Here is a 19,161-nt window from a genome sequence, read left to right on the forward strand (position 1 = left end):
CACATTTTCTTCTGAACCCACGTGATCTTAATGTTTGTGTGCATTCTCACTCATTCGCCTGGATTCTCCCTCTAGAAATGGTGCCCCAGCCTTACTACAAGACGGTAGTGGGTATGATATGATTTAAGAGGGCAAAATGTTAACATTTTGAGCATGCAATGTGGCCAGGGAAAGCCCTGGGAATTGCAGATGCGCTAACTGGTCTAGGCCAGTGCCTGATGAGGGAAGCCCAGGTTGGTTGCTCCTGAGCTCCTTGGACGGCATGTGGGCCAGAGGGAGCGGGTGGCGGCAGGATGTTGGCATGTCTGCTGCAGAAGGCTCCTCCTCACCCTCTTGCTGGATCTCTCTCTCCGGACAGGTGTGTCCTAGGGAACACTACAATTCTTGCTGAGTTTGCCAGTGAAGAGGAGATCAGCCGCTTTTTTGCACAAGGCCAGTCTCTAACCCCCTCCCCTGCTTGGCAATCTCTGGGCACCAGCCAGAATCGCCTGGGGTCTGTGGATGGCTCCCATGCATTTTCCAACCGCAACGACCTAAATAATCACTGGAATGGTGCTGGGCTGTCGGGAACTAGCAGCGGAGACCTCCACGGCACATCCCTTTGGGGGAGCCCGAACTACTCTTCAAGCCTGTGGGGTTCCCTGGGCAGCGGTGACACCCGGGGCCTTAGCAGCCCATCCCCCCTCAACGCGTTCCTCTCTGTAGACCATCTTGGGGCAGGCGGGGAGTCCATGTAGCCTTGCTTTCCTTCTTCAGTGAATAAAACTGTGACCTCAAAGCAGCACTAAATTTGGACTCCCCCTCCCCCCACCTGCAGCCTCCACCTGTGGAAATGGTTACTTTGCGCACATGTTCCCACTTTGTTTTAGCCCCAAACATACCAGTTTGAATACTTGAATCATGCAGGCCAATAATATAATGTGAAGAGTTATAGATTTACACTTCCAGATAGTGCTATACATAGATTTAAAAAGAAAACTACATAGAATGGGCTTGCTTTCATGTGTGACTTTTTTTCTTTAAGAACATTTTTTTGCAACTTGCTGATAATGTTGGAGTTTGAGCTTTTATAGCTTTGCACAGACTCTGCCCTTCTCCCCATCCTGCAATATTCGAGGTGGTGGCAGCAGCGGCTCTTTTCCTAGAGGACAGACAGCTGTCCCTTGCTTCGGACCAAGGTGTGCCCCATTATGCCTTGATGTCTGTCTGCCTGCCTGCCTGGCCAGCCACCAGCCGTCGAATGGCAGCCCTACGGCACCAAACAATCGAGTAATGAGACTAACCTAGGATTATGAATGAAAAAGTATTGCACCTGTTGTTCATATGGAATTAAACTAAAGAATCGAGCTCTGCAGTTTCTAAAACTGCCCGCACAGCTGTGACTTGCAACCCAGCCTGCTCGCCAGGGCGGGGTCCTGCACTTTCAATAGGCTTTTGGTTTTTTATTTTTTGGGGGCTCCTGTGTTGGAGCGCTGCCTTGTTTACAGAAATTCTTTTCTCTTTTCCTTCCTTCCTTCCTTCCTTCCTTCCTTTCTTTCTTTTTCTTTTTTTCTTTCTTTTGAGAAATAATGTTTACTCTTCCATCACTTAAATATTTTTTTAAAAACAAAAAATTGTGGATGATAAAGATGCTTTCTATCTCTGGGAAAAAAACGAGCAGTGTTTGGCCATGTTCCATTTGTGTTTTTCTATTCCCACCTCCTAAATCTAAGAGCATGGCTCTCAGGAAAACCAAGGTCCCCAGTAAAACTCCTTGTAGTTTCTTATAGGAAAATAACTTTTAGCACTGATTACTACTTGCTCTGTAAAACTTCTGCCAAAAATTGCTTCAAATCGCTGGAGTTTGACATTCTTTGCTTTCCAATGCTGTCTTTTTAATAGTGTGGGGTGGGAATGGGGGTGCTTGGCTCTTAATCTGTAGTTTCCCTCCATTTTTGTAAAGTCAGCCCTCTTGTCCCTCCCTGTCTCCCTCACATTGCGCTCATCCTGCTCTTGTGACTGTGTTCCATGTTTAACCTTAAAGCTGAAGTAACTATGCAGACTGTAACCAAGGACTTGGGCTTACAGAATTTTGTTGTATAAATTTTAAATGTTCGAAGTTCTTGCAAATACTTTTCTTGTGAAAGTGTTAAATCATCTTCCTCTTTTTGCCACAAATGGTATTATTACCTGATGCTTGTTTAGTTAGAGGATAAAAGACTAAACAAGGATAAAAAACTTTTTAATTGTGCCGAAAGACGCTCTCATTTCATTGCCTTGATTCTAACTGTTGTGTCTGAAGATGCAAAAGTCGTCAGTGGCTTTTTAACTGTTTACAAATAGAGTGTGATTGTAAAATGTACAGTTTGGGTTGTGTTCGAATTATGAAGTTTCTCCAGATATTAATAAATCATGACATTTTTGGCTGCTTATCATAGCGCTGTCTTGTCTGACTTCCATCATGCTTCAGTTTGCTGCACCTGTATAGTTGTATTTACTTAAATAGTCCTAATTTTGGTGGTTTTCTTTTTCCCTTAACAACTAGCTTGGATATCTAAAGGACACTTGCAAATTTACAGAAGCGTGTGGAAATGTTTTTAAAAGTACTGGCATTTAATACCTCAATTACAGCTACTTACACTAAACAATTGCAACACTTCTTCCTTGACCTTTTTCCAGTTACTTACTTAGCACTTTCCATCAGGCAGTCCTGTGTCTGAGTTTGCAACTTTCCAAATCTGTTTGACTTTGCACTCTGCCAGCCAGTGTTCAAGAACTGCCTGTAACTATTTTTAAAGCTCCACTATCCAACACCAAACCAAAATTGGACTCTTGATTCCCAATGGTTGATCCTCAGGACTTTGTGTTGAATAGAAGCGACATCAGACGCCTGCCTGCACTGGTGGATTGTACCGTGCCAGGGTTTGCAGCTCCATTTGTGCAAGTTTGAATGCTGGTTGATTTTGGACACATGGCAAGTGCTGCATCTGAAAGTCTCTCAGGAAGAATTCAGGCTGTCCAGCTTCTCTCCATGCTGACCAGTTCCATCCCCTCACAGTCCGAATGAGGCCTCTGTGCCTTGTGCTGTGAAAAAGACGGTGGGCTGCAGTAGTTGCTGTGCACTGGGAATGCTGGGAGGAGCTAGTTTGGGTAAATTTTTTTTATTATTAAATTTATTATTCGCCCATCTGGCTGGTCACCCAGCCACTCTGGGTGGACCTAAAAGGACCTAGCCCCGCAAACGCCTTCCAGGACTGGAGCTGTGGGGCTCATCACTGTGCCCACAGAGCCCCCTGGTGCCTGCCTCTCCTGGCTCCTATAGCAACATCAATTTTGACAAAGCTGGAGACTAGTATGCTGCAAAACAACGAGCTGGGCTTGCACGCCCTGTTTATTTCTGAGAGTGCCTGCGGGCACCATGTGGACCTCAGGTGTTCTGTGAAAATAAAATGGCAGGTGGCTGTAGCCCAGACATTCATTTTGAAGCATTAAGTCCCCCCGCCCCCCAGAAGTAAACTGGAGAATGGTAGGGACCATCCTGAGGAGCTAAGGGGGATGGGAGTGACTGCGGGGAACGTTTTGCCTGTGCCAAGCATGTTGCTTGTTTGGGGGTAGCTGGCTACGTTCTGCCAGAGGGCTTCATTGTAGGTGTGAGGTGGTTTTGCCTCTGAGCAAAACCACCTCACATTTACAACGTTTGTTTCTCTGAGCATCACCAGTTTGCCTTCTGTGAAATGAGTGTTGTGATTGGCTGCCATGGCAGCCATTTCATGACAGTGCCCACATCACTCAAAATTCCCAATGTGCTCACCAGCTCAAAAAGGCTGGGCCGCCCTGGTGTGGTGAAATGACTGGGGAGGAGGCCAGTGGAGGAGAGTGGCTTCAGAGTGAGTTGTCAGGCAAGAAATCTCCAGTGCAAATCTTTCATCAGCAGCAAACTCACTTGGTAACCTTGAGCAAATCCTTATTCTCACTTCCCTGTACAGTTCTTATGTCACTAACTTATTTATACCCCGCTCTTCTGGACATAAAAGCACAAAAAACAAAGCATCTGCAATGAGGGGTGGGGGAAGATGCTGACCCTTTTCAGATGCTGATTAGTGAGAGGGAACACAGCATCCCTGGAATCTTCGCCTGTGTATTTTCAGAACGTGGCTGCCAGAAACTTGCCTTTCTATGCAAAAATATGTGTGGGCCTACATGCCAGCCCACCCACCCACTCCACAGCCCCTCAGCCAAGGAAATGAAGCCTGCTGAACTGAGCAATGCTCTGGAGTGTTGCCTTACCGTGTGCTCCCTGGAGAGCTTGTGTGGAGCAGGGAAAGGGCTCCACTGGATGGGTTCCAAGGGCCAACTTGAGACGGAGACCTCGCTGGCCTTCCCAGAGTCTACCATGGGGTCGTTCACGCTGCTGGAGCTCTCCGCCCAGTTGTATTGAGAACTAAATAAAGAAGCAAGTGCATGCACATAATCTGAGCTGCACAACAGTGCAAAACAAGTGGCGACACAACCTGACTTCTTGTATGCTCGCGTGCTCTAGCAAGTTGGCACCAGTTATGAAGAGCGTCACAGTTCTAGTGCAATGTAGACTTGGGCGCTATATGCAAAACCCAGTGCTGCTGTTTTAAAAGTGGGTGGGGAGCAGTTCCAGCCCCAAGGCCCACATTGCCTCCAGCTCACAGGGGGGCCAATGATGGGCCAGGCCATCCCTCGAAGTTCTAATGCCTGACATCATCGGTCCCTTTCTTTGTGCAATGTGAAGCACAAAGTGCTGTGCCTGGAGAAACGTTCTCCAGGCAGAGTCAGGGCCCCACTGGGAGAGGAAGCCTCAGCTGCTTCTCCCAACAGTGATCAGACATTGGAGGGGTTTCTCTTCCCAGCACAGCCCTCCCTAGCACTGGGGGGCAACTGCAGAGGCAACCTCCATGGGCTGGAGGTTCCCCACTCCAGGTTGGGATGCATCCCACATACGGTGTGGGATGCTTCCACCTCTGCTCCGGGAAGCCCAGTTCTTTTGTTATGAGCAAAAAGTGTGTGCAGATGTTTTGTCACACCTTGCTGAAAAGTGGATTGGAGCACCAGGGAGCAGATGAACGCTGTTTCTGAATGGCTCACCAGCTTCGCATTGCTTTCTCAATCAAAGACATGATGTGAAATGTATGAATGCATTTAGTGTGGCCAAGGGTCCCTCCTGCCAATAACAGGCACAGGAGGCGGTTGCAGAGGTGTCCCGGTCCCAGGAAAACCTTCGCAGTGCCTCTTAACCTTCGGAGCTTCCACTGGTGCTCAAAAGCGTATTACATTTAAATGTTGTGAAATTATTCAGTAACTAAAAAACCACAAAAGGCTACAACACAGCTTCACAGAGGAAGCCACCCAAGAAATTGCTGGAGCAGGACTGAGACTTGAGGTCTGTCTGATGCATGGGATTCTAAAACTAAAACCAGCAGGAGCTGGGCGAGTAAGGGGAAGGATGCTGGGACACTCAAAGCTACTTAGCTTATGTAGTGACTCAGGTAGGCTGTTAAGGCTAGTGATCAATGCCAAAGGGTCCCGGGCGGAGGTCTGCTCTGTAATGGAGCTGCTGGGAATTGAATCCAGGGCTTTCTGCATGCAAAGTGTGCACTGCTGCCCCCTTGCTCCCTTTGTTTGCTTGAACCCACAAGCCAAATACTTGGCTGCAGCAGGTCTCTGTATAGGAGTTGGGTTGCCCTGTGCAGATCATGTAGGCATAACCACCCCACTCCCTGTGCACCCCAGAGTGATGTGATGGAGGAAATAGGTGGACAAGCTCCTTTGTTGCCTTCTGTGCCAGAAGGGGAGGGATCCCCAGAGGCACTGAGTATGTTTGAGATCTGCCAGGCCAGGGCCTGTAAGCCAGCTGCAAACCTCTTGGCCCTCGCCATGGGGAGTTAGAGGGAAGCAGGGCATTCCCAACCAGTTGCCAGAGTGGGCACCTTCCTCCCAGTCCTGCCTGGCATTCTCCTGCTGCGAGAGCTTTTCTCTACCACTGCACAGTGGTGGCATCAGAGAAGGGCTGTAGGGCAGAAGCCCAAGGCCCCACTCAGCAGAGCTAATGGGAGGGCCCCCAAACACAGCAGGGCCAGCATACCACACTTTGAAGCAAGTGAAGTAGCAGTGCATCTAAAATGCCCACCCTGCCTGATGAGACCATCAAGTCAAGAGTCTTTCGTTACCTAATTGCGCTATGGCCACAGTGCAGGAGGAAAAGCAAGTCCTGAGATGAAGGGAGGGCTTTTGCCAACACTGCTGCTTTTTACCATGCTCTGCTCTGCTCCGCTCCGCTCTGCTCTGCCCTCTCTTAGGACATGCGTTGCGTTCATGGGGGGCATGCTTCTGCCATCCAGCCCACCCTGCGCCAGCGCTCACAGATGGGCACGGGCTTTGCGCATTTCCCCTTCAGCCCAAACACTTTGCACTTGGGGGGTGACCCTGCTCAGGCATTTTCTGACAGGGTAATGCCTCCCAGCAGAAGGCAGAGGGGCCCCAGGGCCCTGCCTCCAATGGAGGGCAAGCACTGGCTTCCCCACGCAGAGCAGAAGGGCCGTCCACGGGCAGACCAATGTTCCACTGCCAACGTTTGTGGGGGAGACCGAGAGAGAAAGCGACTAGGCTCACCTTCCACAAACTGGTGCCCTCCAGGTGTTGTGGACTTCAACTCCCATCAGCCCCAGGCAGCTGGGAGTTATAGTCCAAAGCACCTGGAGGGCCCCAGCTGGAGGCGGCAGGGCTGGGTAGGCAGACAGAGGTGGCCACAGAACGTCACACACGGACCTGGCAAAGCAGCCGGGCCTCCAGCGGCAGGCTCTGCAGGACCGCCAGGGCACCCCCTGCTTTCTGAGGCCTGATCTGAGCGGGTCTTTGCCTTCCTCTTTCCACAGCGCCTGGGGCACGAGAGGCCTTTCTGTTGGGGAGCTGACCTTCCGCTGAGCACCACACAAGCCAGAAACAAGTGGAAAGTTCATGGCAGTCTGATAGCTGGCTGCCTGGGCCAACAATGAGCTTGTCTCCACTGGGCCTCCCCTTTCTTGGGTGGGGTCAAGCACTCCCCTGCCACCCTCCTACCCCCGTCCCACGATCCCGCTTTGCTGGGAAGTTGGCTGCTGCTGGAGGCTGCCTGATCAGCCTGCACAGCTCACCTGAGCTCAGCTCAAACAGGAGGGCCTTCTCTCCTTGTACTGCCCCCCTTACCCAGCTGCCGTAATGCCTTCCACCCGCTTTGGCTCCTTACCAACCGCATCAGCGGCTTGGCAAAACAAAGGGCAGCCTAGTCCCTGCTCATCTCCATGACACAGTTACTGCTGAGCTCAGTAGCGCCTGTGTCCGTGTCACAGAACAGACGAAATAACGGAGTGCCTTTGAGCACAAGCAGAGTACATTATCCTCATCTCTGAGTACGCTCAAGCAGCCCCCATATCTCCAGACCCACAGCCACCCCATCAAGGCAACAAATCTAATATGCAAGGGCACACCAGCCCCCGCGCCCCCCCCTGGTATTTTTCTCTGACTGCTTTCTAGACCATTCATATTCCTCCTTTGTTCCAATTCCTCCCTTCTCAATGGGTTGGGCCTTACCGCTGACTTGTCCTTTCCTCCCTCTGCTGCTTCTCCACTGTATCATAAGCTTCTTAGGATAGGGACATGCTTTGCATATGTTACTCTAGCACAAGGATGCAAAACCTGCAGCCCTTGGCTGCTCCTGGTGGACCCACAAAGCCAGCAGCCCCTTGCCCACTTTCCCCACAGACCAGCTGATCTGCCTGCCCCCCCCCCCCCGCAGAAGAAACTCTTCACCTCCGATCAGCTGCTGATGGGAGAAAAGGGCTTTTTGCTGCCAGGGAGAGGGGGGGGCATGGGGAGGAAGTGGCTGCCCAGCCCTTTATTCTGGCTTGCTCAAGAGCAGAAAAAGGGCCACCCCGACTCCTGCTAGTGGCGGTGTGCGCACACACATACCCCGCCCTTGCCGGCCTGCTCTGGTGTGCCCTGCACCCCTGATGGAACGCAGCACTCTGGTTTCTCTCGCCGCCTGTTCTGCACACAAAAGCTTTTATCCCTAGCATGTCCAGGGCTGGGAGCAGCCTCTCGTTGCCCGAGTCTTCCGAGAGGTCGGAATAGACCCGGAGCGGCTGAACATTCTCTGGTGGAGCTGCACCGGGGGCCAGCCAGTCCTTTGGGGGCACATCACCCCCCCCACATCTGCAGAGACACACACAGCCTCCCCCTCCCCCACCCATCACCTGCACACTCAGATCCCAGCCTGCCGCCCCACCCTGCTGCCGCCCAGCTGATTGGTGCTGGGAACAGCTGAGGCGCTCCCAGCACCAGTCCGCTGGGCAGGAGGGAGGCGTGCAATTCGAATGGGGAGGGGGGCACGTGGGGGCACCTCCTGCCCAGGCATCTGCCCTGCGAAACAGCAGGGGCCGCAAGCAGGCCTGGGCAGGCTGGCGCGCCAAGGTGACGTGAGCAGCCTGCGCCCGGACCGTCCTGGGTGCGACCCCCCCGCCCCGCCACGTGCTGCCCCTCCACGCTGTCCTGTGCAGTGCCCGTTACCTTGGCCGGCCTGCAGCACTGATGCGCAAGGTGTCCTGCGGCTGCTGGCAGTAGCCGCCGGGGGCCATGCAGTCGTCTTGACAGCTGCAGCAGGTGGGGGCCAGAACCTGGAAGTGAAGCAGCTCCTCCGAGGTGCTGAAGGCGGGGTTGTCCCAGGGGCTGGCCGACGCCAGCCACGGCTCTGACCAGTAGTGTGCCGAGACGTCATCAAGACGGCAGAAGCGCCGGTAGCTGGAAAAGACCGCTGGATTTTCAAAAAGTCAATGTTCTGGAAGCAAAGCCAAGTTACTTCACTGGTCGGGGGGAGGGGGTCAAGATTTGTTCTCTACACAGGAAATGCTGGGTGCTCAGACCTGCAGAGGCCTGGAAACTTTTCACTCAGCTTGGTTTCCTTGCTGCTAATAGCAGCAGGGAAACTGCAATCTTGATTAGAATCTTGGGGGAGAGGGAGGCTAGCACTCCCCCCCCCCGTGATTCTGGTAATGATCTCTTGGGGGGGGGAGTGAATGAGAGTGTGTGAATTGTGGGAGTGCGCACAAATGTGGCCCCACATACACCCTGCCCCCCACCCACGCAGCCCCCAATGGGTTCAAGGGGGGCCAATGCAGACCCTGAACCCAAAAAGGTTGCCCATCCCTGCTGTAAACTCAGAGAAGCAGTTATTCTGAACTCCGCTCGGGACAGGAATAGGTATGTTTGGAAACCAGATGGTGGGTTTGGCTTCCACAGCAGCTGCCCAAATACTGTCCCTGTTAATATACTTGAAACACAAGTAGGACCCAGAGCAGAGAAAGCACAGCTGAAAGCAGCCAGTTGAAACCTCTGAGCCCCCGCTTCTCTGCCCAGTCTTTACTGGGGGCGTAAGCAGTGCCTACCTAGCTTTTTCTGGCGTGTCCAGTTGTTGTCAGTACGATAAAAGCCACGCCGAAGTAGCTGGTTGTCAGCCGCCCTGCCTTATCCTGTGCGCTATCCTCTTTCACCTGCAGTGCTTTCTGCACTGCCTTTGGGGCTCCCTAAGCTGGGGGCTGCTGTTCTGCCCCCAGCGTTCAAGTGCCCGCCCTTTTTGAGCGAAGGCGCTGCGGATGGCAGAGCACCCAACCCGCCACCCGGCGTCAGCCCCCGCCCCCTTGGGAGGCCAGAGGCAGCGCTGGGGGGCGCCGGCAGCAGTCTCCACAGGAACTCGGCCCTGTGCGTTGCTGCTGAACCATGGAGGGAGGTCAGCACGCCCGAGGCCGACTGACCGGGCCAGCAGCGGCCATCCTGCTGCACACACTGCACTCCAACAACGCGCTACCGAGGCACCGGGAGAGAGAAGGCGGCCCTCTGGGCAGGGGAAGAGGCAAAGAGGGGAGCAGTGCCCTGCCGGATCAGGCTGCAGGTGCCCCTGGTCAAGCCTTGCGGTGCTCAGGAGCTGACTGTGCTGGCAAATGCTTCCCCATCTGTACCCAGCACCTGCTGTGCCAAGGCACCTTGCCAGCGAACACGGAGGGGCCATTTCTGGATAGCGTGGCTAGCAGCAGTTGCCAGGCCCCCTCCCCCTCCCGCTTTGGTCTAATCCCTTTTAGAAGCCATCGAAGCTTTTCTAAACCATTCCTACATTCTCACCGCAGCAAGTCCCGCACGTTAACTGCGTCTCGCACGTGCAACGCTCCCGTCTGCCTGTCGCTGAGGCTGCTGACACCCGAGTCCCTTGGGTGTCAGCACGGCTTGGGCGGGGGCAAGAAACCCCTCCTGGCTTCCCCTCCCCTCAGCCATGGCCTTCGGACAGCGCTTCCAGCCGTCCAGTTCACAGAAGCACAGTGGCTGGGAGAGACTGGCGACCTCGTCCAGCCCAACCCTGTTCCTTGTCCAGCCCCCGGCCCTACAGAGATCAAGCCAAACGAGCCCAGAGAAATTACAGCCAGTGAAGAGAGACATCTGAAGCCAGGCATGACCCAGACCAAGTGGGACTCGGGCTGAAGCCAAGAGAGAAGCCACGGCTGCAGGATCTGGCTGAGCGAGGCTGGGCCGGGCCTTTGGGTCATGGCAGGCACACGGCTGATGGGGACCTGCTGGAAGAGCTCCAGTTTTTTTGCAGTAGGTCAGCAAGAGCTTCCAAAGCCCAGCTGTTGGACAATCATGAAAACAAAAAGCCCTTGCCCCCACTCTGCCCTAAATTAGGCTGCTGAAATCGGGAAAGCTAGGGGGCACGGGGACAGGAGTAAATCTGGGAGTGAAAGAATCTGTGTGCAAATTCCAGTTCCAGTGCCGAAAACTCCCGGGCTCAACATGTGCTCAGGGACACCCTTGTTTTGCCATTCTATGTCTGCCTTCCTGAGCCACTATTTTGCACTGGGCTCCCACTGCTGAACCTCAAGGTTCTAGCAGAAAACAAAGTCGATCCTATAAGCCAAATGTCTGCCCACTCCTGCCTTAGATCACATGCTGGGCTTAATACTATGGACCCTTTCAGGCTTTGCGCTGCCTGAAGCAACACCTTCTGCCCCAACTCCTAATTCTAGAAGCGTAAGAAGGAGATTATACTCTGCATACGCTTTGAAGTACTCATTACTTCCTGTACCCCAGGGATTACAGCCAGGAGCAGGGAGAGCTGGTTCTGGAGCTGGGCATTGAAGAGCTCCACTCCAAACGAAGCTTTGCTTCAGCACTCACCCTGCCCCACTCAGCTGCTCGCTGCACCCCGCCCCAGATTTCCCCTGGAGTTTGGCCAACTGCTGGCTCTCTGCTTTTCCTGGAGGGAGGACAGGCTTCCATCAGCTTAGCCCAGGCCCTTCCTCCAGCCCCACACGAGTCAAAGGCCAGATCAGTGGATGACAGGCACCGCTGGGCCACTGTGCGCCCATCGACGCTGGACGTAGGGGAGGCAGAAACCCAGGTCCCTGAGGGTGGCTGTGTCTGTGATGCAAGACAGGGAGGGCTCCTCACGCAACCTATCTAAATGCCTGGTGCAGCTTTTTGTCTTTCCCTCCTTAATGGATTTTTTGTGGCAAGAAAAAAACAAACAGGCCAGAAGTGGTGAGTGGGTTGCAAAGACAAGCTGCGTCTGGATGCCCCGCAAAGCGCTGTGTTTGAGGCAGGGCCAAGACTGCACAAGAAAAGCCTCACCTGGAAGCACCCAGGAGGCATTTAAAAATCTAATGGACCTTCCAGGCAACCTTGTTGTGGCCTCTAACCTCAACGCACAGGGGAAGGCAGCACACCAGTTTCCCACCCCCCCTCCCTGGGGAGGGCCAGGGGTGCGCGCCTCTCACCTGCTTGTGGTCTGATCTGCCCTGGCCTCCAGCAGCAGCAGCCGGACCCTGCGGATCACCAGGCCAGCGACGGACGCTCCAGCCACCACCAAGCTCAGCAGGAGGCCACATGCAACACCCAGCAAGGCCCGCTGTGTCACTCTGTAATCGCAGTGCACACCCAGGAACCAGAAATCGCTGCCCACGGGGCACCTGGGGAATCAAGGGCATGGGGCAATCAGGAGGCAGCCTGGCGGCGGCTGCAGCACCCCCACCCCCTGGTGCTGAGGGCAAGCCCCATGGGTCGTGTCACAGGCAGGCACTCACTGGCAGATGGGCGTGTGGTTGGCCGCATGGGTGCAGATGCCCTGGTTCTTGCAATAGTCCCGATGGCACATGGAGATGCAGATGGCGCTCCCATCCTCCCCAGCAACACACTCGTAGCCAGTGTGGCAGGAGAAGAGCAGGACACATGGGTCCGGGCGCCCCTCTGCAGGCACAGAAGGGCAGGAGGTGAACATCTGGAGCTGCCTGAGAGCCAAGGTGGGGCACGCAGGCTGTGACCAGCCACTCTGCAGCAGCGCCTCTCCAGGGCAACATCTCAGCCCCTCTACCTGCGACACAGGAGCCCAGAAAAGCCAAAAGGTTGAGCCTTGGGCATGGGCCATCTCCCCCAGAGCCATGGCCCCAGGGAGCCATGCTTGCACAAGACAGAGCCCTGGCACCAGAAGGCAGAGCCATTGGCTGGAGCTATGCGAAAGAGCCCCCTGGGACTGGGCCCGCAGGTGGGCTTGGCAAACTGGAGCCAGTTGCCACTGTCTGCGTTGCCTAAAGGGGCTTCAGCTCGGAGATAGTCCAGGGTCTGCTGCCTGAGCAGGACGCTCAGCTTTGGGCCTCCAGTTCAGGATGGGGTATTTTGTTGAATCAAGCCGCAAGGATTTCGGCCCTCTGCCCTTGACCAGCCACCATACTTTGCCAGGCTCCACCCACAACCCCTGGAAGTCCTCCAGCCCTGACCCCCACTCCAACTCTGCCCACGGACCAAGGGATTTTAAAAACAGTGTCCCCTGCCCCGTAGCTGTGGACTGCCCGGGTGTTACAGCTGCAAGGCGTTATGTGGGCAGGCTGAGTCCAGGACAGCACCAGCGCCTGCCCATCTCCCCTGTCCACTCATCCCCTAGCCCAGCACCGCCACCCACGCTGCTGTGCAGAATCTTACCCAGCATCACGCTTCGCAGCACCTTGGCGTTGGCGACCCGGAGCCCCAGCGGCAATCGCTCCGACAGGGACGAGCGGTTCAGGGCGGCCCACAAGCCTGGAGCCCCTGCCAGGAACAGGGCTTCAAAGGCCACCACCACACTCCCTGGCCTGCAGGGGAAAGGTGGTGGGGAAAGTGTGGGCAGCAGCCAGCAAGCAGGGGCTTTGCACAGCAAAGGTGCAGCAGCCAGCTGAGCTCCGAGGCCGAAGTCTGCTCGGGCGCCTGGAGCAGACTTTGGAAATGAGACTTGCTGTTTGAAACATTGCTTGAGCGCCACGAACGTTAAAGGCCCGGCAGTGACCCTTAAGAAAGGAGCCCTGTCGGTGCCCCTCGGAGCACCAACCCATCCCAGAAGGACCGACCACAAGCCGTCCTTCTGGGCAGCTGCCCTCCCCTCCCGTATCACGCCTTGGAGCTTCCACAGTGTCTGTGCTAAGCTGTGCTTAAGGAGCCACGGGGTCACTTTGCATCCTCACCTGAAGGACTGTGGTTTCAGTGTTGTTATCTTCCCCAAGCCCTTGGGATAGGGCAGGCTAGAAAACCCCACAAAACAAATAAAATAGTTACCGGATTGCCTTCACTTCCAGTCGTTGGAATCCAGGCAAAGAAGCAAAGAAGGGCGTGACCTAGAGAGAAGGGTCACAAGGGGGGATGAGATGCCATGGCCATATTACTGCTCTCCTGCACACTTTCCATAGCGAGGGGAGGCATCAGAGAACAGAAGACGGGGGGGGGGGTGCTTGCCCAGGGGACTTCCCATCTAGGGGCTGCTCTGCGCTTGTTCTCGTCGCATCACAGAGACTCACCTCCTTCCAAAACCACCGGGAAGATTAAGGCCACGGCTCTTCAGAGAAACCGCCTAACCTCCACAGCAGACAGCCCAGCCTCCAAGGTGGCCTTAGGATGGGGGCCGGCCGCCTTTGGAGACAATTCAGAAGGAACTTGGGGCACAAAGTGCAGCTATTGCCAAGGCCACAACTGGAGCCAGTAGGCCCGGCCAGATGGCTCTGACCCATGACCACCTACCATTTCTTTCTGGGATCAACCCAAGGGGCTGGTTCTGGTTTGAGGTTGGCCGATATGCCGCTTTTGAAGAGTTCGACTTTTAAGGTCTGGGAAGTCTCTACGCTTTTCCTATCCAGGATTTACCTTTCACCTCCCATTTCAACATGGAACAATTCACTCAGCTTCTCTCCCCCTTTCTATCATTTAAGAAATTTAGCCGCTTGCCTCCCCATCCTGCCCGCGGGCTTCCCACAGGGGCAGCCGATTGACGGCTGTGTGAACGGGAGGAGGGAGGCCTCTGGGCTGTAGGGCCCTGCTTCTGGGGCTTCCAGAGCGGTGAGGTCGCCCATCTTGGCCTGGGGCACGATGATGGGCAGGGAACTGTCCCCACAAAGTGGTGTGTCCTGGAATTCCTTGGGGGCCACTCATTTCTGTCAGCTTTCCTGAAGCTGCCTCTCATTCCAGCCCTAGTCCTGACATCAGCTAAAAAATCCTTGCAGAATTCATGCTCAGGAGCTGCCAGGCAGCGGCTTCCCTCTGCTGAGCTACTCACCGTCTCATTGATGCTGAGCACTAGGCCCTGATACTCAGGTGAGTCAGGGTTCCGGAAGCTTCTGGAAAACTCCATGGCCAAGACAAGCTCACAAGGGACGCGCAGGAATGCGGCTGGAGGAGAAAAGCCCAGGGCCCGCCTCGGCCCAAGGCAGGTGGGGAGAAGAGAATTAGCTTCACAGTGCCAAGCAGTGGCATGGACTACAGCAGCCCCCCCCCCCAGCTGTGCCCTCCAGCTATTTGGGACTTCAGCTCCCATCAGCCCCGCCCACCCCGCCCATGGCCTGGAAATCTGGGAGCTGTGCTCCAAAGGCACCACAAGGGTTCCACCCTCACCGTCCTAAAGCAGAGTGGATGTTTAGGCAAGTAGGGCTGGCGGAAGCTTCGATGGCAAACTGCTTGCCGAAGGGCCGCAAGGGCGGGGCCACGCCTTGGAGCTGCGCACCAGCGCTGCGCACGTCTTCCTTCACAAACGGCACGGAACGCTCCCAAGGGCAGGACCTCCCCGCTGGCAGGCTGCCCCCCCCCGCTCTCCACTTCTCCCTGGGGCTGGGCACCGCCTGCGCGACTGACCTTTAAGGAGGGGCGGCTGGTTCTCCACCACAAAGGCGTGCCGCGATCGGGGGGGCCCATCACCATCTCTTGGCAGCGCAGGCGCGAGCGGCGGTGTGGCCTCCTCCGGTGCAGCTGCCCAGAGCCAGGTGCTGGCAACGGGAGGGCCACTCCCTGGATCAGGGGCTGGCATGGGTGGCCAAGCGGGCCAGCTGCTTCCTGAGGGGGCCGCTGAAGCAGCAGCTGTTGGAACAGGCCCCAGGCCTTGCGGGGAGCAGGTGGTCTCCCCCACAGAGCTCTCCGAGGGGGTGGCGAGGCGTTTCCCCCATTCCCACTCCCCCGTTCTGGCTGCAGACGTGGCCGCTGGGTCCAGCTCAGCTCCTTCCATCCCACGGGGGGGCACAGCCATTTCGGAGGGAGCTGAACTCAGACCTCCCCCCGGGGTGAGCAAGGCAGCCGCAGAGCCTGCTGGCGACCCCGTCCAGCCAGCAGAAACGCCCCTTCCTAGGATCCTGCTGACAGGGGCCTCGCCCATCTCGGTGGCTCTCCCTGCAAGAGCCCCTTCTCCGGCCTGCCTAGGGGAGGTCTGCGTGGCCGGGAACACTGTGGCTCTGGCCGGGCCCCTCCTGGAGTCAGCAGGAGCCCCGGCACTGTGTCCGTGCTTGGCGAAGGCCTCCACTGCCCTGGGGGACGTGCCCCCTTTGGTGGGCCCCCGTGGCTGAAGTTGTGCTGGCCCAAGGGGTGACTGAGCGGGAACTGCCCCTTTCCTGGACCAGGTGCTGGAGGACTCGGAGGGGCCCTGGGACCCCCGTCCCTCGCTGGTGGCTGTGGAGGGGCCTTCCCGCAACACCACTGTGCGGATGCACGCGGAGCCCGAAGCTGTGGAGCTCTGAAAGGCAGCCGTGGTTGCGCCGGCATGCAGGCCTGCCCCGAGAGTCGCTGCCACGGCCCGTTTCATGGAGCCTGCAGAGGGCCAGCCCGGGCCCAAGAGCAAGACACGCGAAGGGGGCCCAGAGCTCCGGCGGCCATTCCCTCGGCTTGCAAGGTGGGTGGTGGAGCCCACAGAGCTCGGAGGCGATGTTGTCCCTAGGTGGGGAGAAGAGGAGGGGGGCGCTGGGGCTGTGTGGCTGGGGCTGGGGGAAACTGGGCTCCCAGCAGAGGTGCCTGGAACCCTTTCCTCTTCAGCTGCCTCCCCTGCGGGACTTGCCTCTGCACTGGACTGGGGGGGCGCTGGGGATGGTGGCAGGGCTGTGCCAAGCCGGAAGGGTCCCACAGCAGTCCCAGGCGCAGGTGGGCTGGTTTCTGGATGTGGGACTGTGGCCCCCACCGAGGCCGCACAGGCTTTGCTGCCCGCTGGCTGCTCCGAGAGCGCCTCGGCGCCCATCCCAAACGGGCTGGTGCTTTGGCTATGGGCCAGCAGCTGTGCCACCTGAGTGGTGATGGTGGCCACATCCCAGTCCCGCCCTATGGCTGCAGAGGGACTCGGCAACCCGGTGGAGCCTAGCTCGGTCGCATCCATGGCTGGTGAAGAAGCAGAAACCCTGACTGCACCTGGGACTTCTGCGGCGGGGAACTTGCCCTCCTGGGGTATCTGGGGTCTGGCTCCACGGGACCAGGGGGCCTCTGCTGCAGGCACCTCCATGCAGCACGCCTTCTTTTCTACCACTGTAGCACCCAGCGGCGCCTCGACCCCACGCTGCAGGTTCGAAGGCCCCATCGCAGTCCAGCTGGTCCGCGTGACTCCTCGCACGTCCGGAGCCAGAGGCAGAATGGGGCTGGTGGGCCGCCAGCCCTCCAGGGCTCTCTCCCCAGCGCCTGAGCCAGGGGGCCTGTCTGGAAGCGGCGAGGGGCGGGGCGCTGGGCCTGCAACAGCCTTTGGGGAAGCAGGCCCAGGCAGCAGCGCCAACACGGGCAAGAGTGTCACGAACGTGGCGGGGGTGAGGAGGGGTGGTCGGGGCCGCCCACGGGCCTCTGGCCCACTTGCGCCTCTTCCTGCTTCACGGGTGGCAAGCGGGGTGCCAGGAGCTCGGCTTTGGAGGCCCCCAGTTGGAGCCCCCCTCAACGTGTCCCCAGTGGATGATGTTGCCATGCCTGGATGCAGCAGGGTGCAGAAAGCAGGAGTCCCCAAGTCCAGCCGGAGAGCCTGCCGGGGGCTGCCAGGGTGCTCAGCACTGCTGGGGAAGGGGCTCAGCGCAGTCATGGTGGTGCTTTGCCCTTCAGGCAGTGAATCCTCCAGCGCGGAGAAATCCGACCCTGTAGGTTGGGGGAAAGCAAAGGCAGTGAGGTTGCTAGAGGGGTGAACAGGCATGTGGCCTCCTCCAGGCCTCAGGGCATGAGGTGCCAGCGTCAGCACTCGCCCTTTGCTCCGGCAGAAGCAGCAAGGGGACAGGTACCCACCCCATCCCAAGGCACTGGGCCGGCGTTTTCTGTGCCAAGCGGGTCACTTCGGATGGTGGCCTGTCCTGATGACTGCCTCGCCTCCCCCCGCAGCCCCACCTGGGAGAGCCTCTTCCGCAGCCCAGGCCTCCTTGGGCAACAGCTCCCTGGCTGCGGGCAAATGAGCTGCTTGCTGAGACACAGGCCCACCCTAGGGGATTTCCCTTGGCGATGGCGACACACTTCTTGGAGGTCCAGTTCACAAGGGCAGCCCACCCCACGCAGGTGAAGGATCGTCCAAATGAAAACTGAACCAGACACAGTTTTCAAGTACATTCCAGCTCAAATTTGCTCACAAAAACAAAAAATAGGATATCCTAGTTTGAATTTTTTAAACAATATTCCTAATTCCAGATGATGCTGGATTTTGAATTTCCAGGGTGGAAAACTGCATGAAATGTGGAATTTTTGAAACATGGTATTGCTTATTATCTTCACAAATCAAAAGGAAAAAAAACTTTGGAGCCCACTTGCTGTCCATGGGACACCTTGGAAAAAAACACTCAGATAACTGTACAGACTGTTAGGTCCCTCCTCTGAATTCATAAACAAGCCTTGGAGGTTGGATCTGAAGGCAATGCTCATGTGTCTCTCAATGCCAATGTTAGCGTGATCTTTATGTTGCTGTTGTTAAACCAATTCTAAAATGTAATAAAAAGGTTTATTTAAAAAATGAATGTGGTGAGCTTAACTTGACTACCATACATTTTTAATGGGACTAAATCCCATTTTTAAGACTTCTACATGAAACAAAATTTGAAATTCTGCCCAGATGTAACGTTTCCCATTCACATTCAAAAAAATGTAGTGGTGTACACACTCACTCCAGCTCAAATCTGGAACATCTGCCAGGGGCCCAAGTGGCAATTTTGCCCCAAACCCAGCTTTGCCTGTATGTGGCAGGTGCTCAAAGCAGACCAGGCAGATGCCCCAGCTGGCCTCTCTGGAGGGCTGCCATTCATGGGGCAGAGCAGGACATGGGCAGATAATGCATGAGCAAACCCCACTGAAAAGAGTGGGAGCATCCGCTCCATCCCAGTGAAGCTTGTGGAGGAGAAGCACAATCTGGACTTCCCACCTCCAGCCCCAGACTGCCTCCAGCCAGCCCTGGCAGGCCTGGGGCAATTCTTGCCTCCCTGAGTCACCAGGAGCCACCAGGGGCATCGCCCGGGTGTGGGGGCCAGATCAAAGCTCAGCCCAGCCCAGCCTCAAGGCAGCTCAGGTCCTCTCTCTCTCTCCCCCTCCTGCTGACCCCAACCATGCCCATACCTGGCAGGCGCCTCCTGCCCACCCACACTGGCACCATTTCAGCACCTGGATCCGCTGCGATCCATGGAGAGCTGCATCCCTTCTACAGGCTGCCAGTCCCTGGGAGGGAAATGAGCCCAGAGCCACTGTTCCAAAAAGGAGATGCTCGCTGCCCTGGATGTCCTGACACTGCCTTTGCTCTGCGTTTTGTGGGTTCTGTCTTTTAACTGAGGTGATGCTCAGTTAAGAGAAGCTTGTTAGAAACTGAATGCCCAGGTTTACAAGACAGAAAGAACAACTTTGCAAAACTCCCAATTCTGCAGGCTCATT

General features: G+C 56.2%; 2 protein-coding genes across 10 annotated transcripts in view; one reads left to right on the plus strand and one right to left on the minus strand.

Annotated features, from left to right (window-relative positions):
* Positions 1-2,415, plus strand: part of TNRC6A (trinucleotide repeat containing adaptor 6A) — a 103,736-nt gene extending 101,321 nt beyond the window's left edge. For 8 of the 9 annotated variants that reach the window (XM_084819088.1, XM_084819089.1, XM_084819090.1 and 5 more), the window contains one exon: positions 359-2,415. In XM_084819088.1, the coding sequence (XP_084675214.1) occupies positions 359-737 (379 nt within the window). In that variant the 3' untranslated portion in view covers positions 738-2,415. The remainder of the gene's footprint in view (positions 1-358) is intronic. The other variant, XR_014785625.1, reaches the window with a different exon arrangement.
* Positions 1,612-18,244, minus strand: LOC146336826 (uncharacterized). Its single transcript, XM_084819098.1, has 9 exons — positions 15,169-18,244; positions 14,597-14,709; positions 13,606-13,664; positions 13,000-13,148; positions 12,108-12,270; positions 11,802-11,993; positions 8,551-8,781; positions 4,267-4,420; positions 1,612-3,063 (listed from the first exon to the last, which is right to left on the minus strand). The coding sequence occupies exons 1-9, from the start codon at positions 17,453-17,455 to the stop codon at positions 2,989-2,991; spliced, it is 3,423 nt and encodes a 1,140-aa protein (XP_084675224.1). The 5' UTR covers positions 17,456-18,244; the 3' UTR covers positions 1,612-2,988.
* Positions 18,245-19,161: the final 917 nt, after the last annotated feature.

The sequence above is a fragment of the Heloderma suspectum genome, chromosome 12, assembly GCF_057233095.1.
Source record: "Heloderma suspectum isolate Gila_16-S chromosome 12, 16-S_ref, whole genome shotgun sequence".
NCBI lineage: Eukaryota > Metazoa > Chordata > Lepidosauria > Squamata > Helodermatidae > Heloderma > Heloderma suspectum.

Coding starts and splice junctions, on each gene's coding strand:
- LOC146336826 (XM_084819098.1), bottom strand. CDS start 17,455: ATGCCTGTTCACCCCTCTAGCAACCTCACTGCCTTTGCTTTCCCCCAA. Junction 13,149..13,605: donor CTGGAAGTGAAGGCAATCCG/GTAACTATTTTA, acceptor TTTCCCCTGCAG/GCCAGGGAGTGTGGTGGTGG. Junction 11,994..12,107: donor AACCACACGCCCATCTGCCA/GTGAGTGCCTGC, acceptor TTGATTCCCCAG/GTGCCCCGTGGGCAGCGATT.